Here is a 6274-nt window from a genome sequence, read left to right on the forward strand (position 1 = left end):
TTTTTTTCTCCCATCTGGCACTTAATTCGTACCAGTCAACACGATCAAGTGATAAACTATTCTAAATGGTTCTTGCATCTCCTGGCAGGCTCGCCTTATTATCTAACAGGTCTGTTTTTGCGTTATATAAGTGCGGAAAGACGTTAATATCACCATTCAGGCTTATTTCTTGCTGAAACATCTGAGTTTGCATCCGTTCGTCTGGAACACATCACTTTAATCACTTTTATCCAACGCTTGTTTTGCTCCAGCTGACCAAGATGAATGCGGAGTCCCAGCGAGTCGAGCGGGAGCTAAGAGATGAGCTGGCAGGCGCCAGCAGCAAAGCCGCCAGCGATGCCGACAAGGCCAGGATCACAGAGCTGGAGATGGTCGAGGCCGAGCTGCGCCTCGAGGTCTCCAAGTGCGTCTCGAAAGTGTCCCGTTGTTTTTCTGTTCTTGATTGCTGCTATCTTGACAAACTGCTGCTGACTTTTATTAATTAATTGCTGAGGTGAATATGTTTTTGCAATCCTCGCAAAGATAAGATGGTTCCTGACTGGACCTGGAGAATTTACCTTGGGCAGGAATCAACACTAATAGATTCATTGATATCATGACTGTACCAGTCTCTCGTTAGGTTGTTGTTAAAACTGTAAAAAAATTAATAAATTAGGATCGGTGCAGCCGTGCCTGCTAGAGACGTCTGCGTCCAGCTGAAATGCTTCAGGTTTAGTTCTCACTTTTTGCCCTTTCTCATCATGCTGGTAGTAAATCCACTCATCTATCTTCGCTTTTTTTTATGAGTGAAGATAAATGAGAGAAGTACCAAGCGGTGCGTGTGTATCTTTCTTCTGCAGGCTGCAAGAAGTCTCAGACGTGGCTTTGTCTCAGGTCTCCGCTCTGCAGGCCCGACACAAATCCAAAGACAACGAAGTCGAGGCTTTAAGGAGACAAATACTGGATTACCAGGTAACAGGAATTGCTTTTGTATCAAAAAATGTTAAAAGTTGACAGGAATTTCAAAACTACGACTCAGTTATTTATGTAATTGGAAGATATTTTTGATAATACTCAAACACTCAATTGTAGAGTCTTTAAAAAGGCGAACACATAAAAATACAATTAAAGTAAATATTTTTTTGCTCCACAGTTAATTCCTAATGAGGTAATTGGCCATCTTAAAACAAATTAAATAAATTAGAAGAAGAATCCCCCATAATGGACAATGATAAGTATCGTATTTGCTTCCACCTCACAGAGGAGCCTTCCACTGCATTGACTCTTCAAAGCTCCTTCAGACTAGTCAGCAGCAATTAGCAAACACCTGGTGGAACTGCACATCTGCTGAGCTCATTATAGGAGCTACTTCTCAGCTTAATACTGGTAAAAATGTTGTTGAAGGATTAATAGAGGAGCCATGTTGAGATGACTTCCTGAAGGTGGAGTTTCAGAAGGGACAGGAGCTTCTTAAAGAGACAGGGGCCCAATTTCAAATTACAAAGTCAAAGTTCTTTAAGTGACATTTGATATATATACAGCATTTTAACGTTGTAAGATACTGTATATATGTCGTGCAGCATTTTTATTGTTTTATTGCGCTACAAAAAGCTATGTAGCTGGGAAAAACATGATACTAACCATTCTCATTTTTACTCAGTCTCARTCGGATGAGAAGGCTCTGATAGCAAAGCTCCACCAACACATGGTGGYGCTGCAGCTCAGTGAGTCGGCGGCTCTGGGGAAGCTGGAGGCCGCCGCCTCTCACATCCAGCGTCTGGAGGCCAACATGCTGCGCGCCGAGCAGCGGCTGGACGCCAGCGAGCGAGCGCTCTTCCTTGCCCGCCAGGAGGGCCGCCACCGCGCTGCGCACCTCCGTCAGACCGTCCAGKCGCTGCGCAGGCAGTTCGCCGGGGCTCTGCCCCTCCGGCAGCAGGAGAAGTTCTCCCTGGCCATGCTGAAGCTCCAGGAGGACCGAGCCAAAGCCCAGGAGGAGAGGAGGGCAGCTGAGGAGGAAAGGCGGAGGGCAGAGGGAAGAGCCCAGGAGCTGGAGGTGAGACTGCGAGGCCTGGAGGAACTCATCTCTACTCTGAAGGACGTGAAGGGTGCCCACAAGGTCAGTGAGCGGGGAAAGAAAACCAAATAAAACAAAAACATATGCCGCGTTCATTGGGTGGTACTTGCTCGACTAAATTCTGSTTTTACCTGAAACAGGTAATGGAGTGGCACAAGAGAATGGAGGAGGCCCGCCTCCAGGAGCTGAGGAAAGGGAGGGAGCTGGTGGTCCAGAAGGAGGAGATCAGCTACCTGAAGAAGCTGGTGGAGGAGCAGGACCGCACGGTCCGCTCGCTGGAGGAGGACATCGTCCAGCTCAACTCTGTGAGGACAAACCTTCTACGAATTTACAACTCTTATCAAACTCTGTTAAAAGAAAACTATGTTTTATMAATATCACACCAGAGGGCTGGATATTATGGCATTAAAATTAAATCTCTGACTTTTTTTTCCCACACCAGAGGCATTTTCTGGTTTTATTCAATTTTCTTTTCTTGCTTTCTTTTCTAAAAGAAAAATTACAAATGTCTTTTTATAAAAATAAATCCTTTTGTGAGTTTTATGACATAGTATCAGGGTCAGGCTACGAGAATTTGTGTTTAATTACAAGAATACGGTAATAATGTCTGCAGAATAAAGATGCAATTTGATCAGAAGAACGTCTTAAAATCACAAGAAACGAGAAAAAGTTTGGATAATTAATTTCTTGTTATTTGTGTGGGGGTTCTCAGAAAATCTCTACATCATTCTCCTGATATAACAACTGTGATCTTGTAATATTATGACTTCRTTCTCGTAATTAAAAAAGTAAAACAAATCTTAGCCCGACACTTATATTTTTCCGAATATGAAATAGAAGTTGTAAAACATGCTTATCAAACAAGATGGCTGCCCTGGGCGTGCTGACATCACTCTGAACTACAGAAACCTCCTCCAAAAGAAATCATATTTTCCAGRAATTAAATAAATTGAATGATCAAACTGATGTATCTCCCAGGCCTGATTGTACATAAAACAAAATAACCATTACTCATTGGCGAACACAGCGGTCTAACATTTYCATTCTACTAAGCTTAAGGAAGAGCGTCAGCTGGCGTGGGACCAGCGGGAGGTTGAGCTGGAGCGACAGCTGGACCGCTATGAGAAGCAGCACACCGAGATTCTTAACAGCGCCGAGAAGGTAAAGCAAGACTTGGAAGGTTTATTGATAAAATGTTTCCATTTTGTTAAAAGCCAAACTTATTTTGTAACAAACCAGTTGGACATTAAACTTTAATTGATGTATCCTGTCATTGTTTTTTGTTTTTTTTGTTAGGTTAAGGAAGGGGAAGGGCCGCTCCCAGACCCAGCTCTGCCTCTGGCTCATCAGTTAGAGTTTGCTCTGGGTAAAATCAAAGAGCAGGTTCGCACCATCTTGGAGCTTCAGGGAACATGCAAAAGTTTGGACAAGGTAACCGATTCTGCCACAGCTCATGCATACAGAGGACCAAAACTGATATAATTAGAAATTAGAAAACTGAAACACACGYTCTATCGGAGCATCCACACGAAAAGTAATAAAGTCCGGAGTTATAGCACTATTTTCTAATAAAGTTGCTAAACTTAAGCTCACTGATAAACTGGTCTYCAACTTTGTTGAGGTCAGTAGAGTGTAATTCTAATCAACCAATCTGTTTTAAGACTCCGCCCCTCCTCATCTGCATAACGAGGCAGAATGCATAAGATAAAAAGAGGAGACAAGGAAATGTAAAAACAGCAAATGTATAAGGAAAATAAAAACTTTTTGACAAAAATGTATGTAAAAGGAAAAACAACAAATATATATTTCTGATTGTTTCTCCAATCAGATAATCAGGATACTTAACCCTTGAGAGATCCTTTAAACTTAAAAAAAAATGAATACCATCATTTTATTATTTTTAGTTTTGTTTTTTTTAAGGAAAATGCTTCAGAAATGAACAACAAAATTGTTCGCTCCCTAAACTCTGCTAGTCATTTTTTCACCTTANTGATCAGAGTCAGACCCCAGGTGTTGGAGTCATTGAGAGGCTTTGGGATATCACACTTCAAACTTATAAACTTGGCAGAGATGCCAACTGCTTTTCAAAGTGTGCTCCTGAAAATAAAACTCTTACTTTTAGAGTCTAGACTGCTTTTCTTGAATTCTCCTCTTTCCCTATGTACCAAAAATACTCTTTGGATGCCACCCAGCACATCTAATCTGTTCCCCACACCCACCCCCAAACTCTGACGATGTCATGAATYACCAAAACAAAAACTGATATCAAAAGAATCCAGAGGTCTTTCAACACAAGCGATAATGAACGTTGTGAAAATACTCCGGGAGTTTAGGGAGAGCCCTTAAAAGGCACTTAATGAGAACCTCACACATCACCCGCGATCGTCACATGGTCCCGAGAGTGTCTATGAAAATGTTCAACACATTTTCATAGACACATTTCTGGGCAGCCAGAAATGCAACCCAACACTACACAAATCTTTACGAGGGGAACACATTCATCTGTTCCGCTCAAAAACACACTGGAGGTCACCGGGTGTACGTTCCRCTTTGATGGGCAAAGAGACAGTAGACATTTCTTTTGTGGTTAAATGGCTCCACAGTTTTTGGGAGGAAGAGATGAGGGAGTCGACAGGGCTGAGAAGTCTTACCCACAACCTTTGACCTACAGCCACTGATTTAAGCTAAATCAACCGTGTTATCTCTTTAGAAGCTAAAATACTGGAAGAAAGTAATTAACCGTCCTGTTGGGTGTGGCCACTGAGTAGTTAAATCCATAGTCACTGAAAATCATCGTTTCACTACTTGTCTTTTTAAAGCAAGAATAAAAAATKATGYCGTTGACAGTTTACCGTTGAATCGATGTCTCACCCTTTCTTTTTGTTCAAAAGGAAATGGCTGCCTATAAGATAACGGCCCTGCAGAAGGCCTTGGATGACAGCGTGCCTGCATCAGAACTTGAGAGAGCCAATAASCAGTACACCGAGCTAACAGTCAAATACAGAGATGTGCTCCAGAAGGACAGCCTACTTGTACAGAAAACATCCAGCCTCCAACATTTAGAGGTAGTAAGACACATTCCCAAATCAAAACTTTCCTCTTCAACCATCTGCTACTCTTTCACTCCTTTCAGTGTCCTTGTTCATCTCTCCTATCTTCAGATTTTTGACAAAGTAGTTTTGAACACCACTTACAGTTTTCTGGAGTTTCTTTTCGTTAACGTGTTTTATTTGATTTTGGCAGCTTTTTCACTCATTTACTTGCCAAGTTGTAACCATCCAAGAATTTGTGGGAGGATGTGTAAAGATTCTAAATAAATTTAAAGCTGTGTGGCAATTCTTGTCTTTAGAACGGTATTTTTGTTCTGTCGGTCAAACCAGAAACAACTTCTACTTCGTTTACTGTTGTCCTAACACCATTCCTTATTGTGCAACAGCTTCCTCTGCACCAAACTSTAATTCAWCGTGTTAATGTCAACCTATTTCCAAAGATTTTTTTGAAAAAGCTGCAAACGTTGAGCAAAAAACRTTTGAAATACCTTCTGSAAAACTTAAAGAACATTTAATTAAGGCTGCTTTAAGAGATTACAAGTGACTTCTCGGTGACATCATTGCACGTTACATTATTTCCAGTGGTGTGCTGAACTCTTCCAATGTATCTTTGTGATTCTGTCCAACATCCCAGAGCGAAAACGAGTCTCTATGGAAACAAATCTCTGCCGTCAATAAGGAGCTGGAGATCACGAAGGAGAAACTCAACACGCTGGAGCAAGCATGGGAGACCGTTGGTTCAGTCAGTAAGCAAAAAGAGGGAGCACACTCCAGTCATTTGCATTTAAAAAAAAAAAAGATGATGGTGTCTATTTTGTTTACTTGGAATCTTAAAACGTGTTACAAAACTATTTGTTCTGCATAACAGTTGAGACATTCAGTTGCGACCGAACGAGAGTTTYGACACAGCTTCCCTGAGCTGTGTCGAATCCCTGAGCTTCAGCACAAATCCTTCAGGGGTGAAATCTGAGGTYGCCATTGCTATAAACAAAACAGTCGCAGGATTCTGGCGATGCCACACAACATGGCCACAGCAGAGGTTTCCCACAGGGGGGAGATGACAGTGTTTACATCTGTGGAATCACAGTTCCTCTGCTCCCCTCTGCTGCCCTGCCAGCGGTCGTTGCTGTAATAGGCTCGGTGGTTGCAAGGCGGCTTGTGTACGTTTAGC

General features: G+C 42.1%; 1 protein-coding gene across 1 annotated transcript in view; it reads left to right on the forward strand.

Annotated features, from left to right (window-relative positions):
* cep290 (centrosomal protein 290) overlaps positions 1-6274 on the forward strand; it is a 77781-nt gene that overhangs the window by 36344 nt on the left and 35163 nt on the right. Inside the window, 6 exon segments of the mRNA XM_017305142.1 lie at positions 252-403; positions 840-951; positions 1640-2095; positions 2194-2358; positions 3107-3214; positions 3350-3484. Coding sequence (XP_017160631.1) covers positions 252-403; positions 840-951; positions 1640-2095; positions 2194-2358; positions 3107-3214; positions 3350-3484 — 1128 coding nt within the window.

This window comes from Poecilia reticulata, linkage group LG6 (assembly GCF_000633615.1).
Source record: "Poecilia reticulata strain Guanapo linkage group LG6, Guppy_female_1.0+MT, whole genome shotgun sequence".
NCBI classification, from domain to species: domain Eukaryota; kingdom Metazoa; phylum Chordata; class Actinopteri; order Cyprinodontiformes; family Poeciliidae; genus Poecilia; species Poecilia reticulata.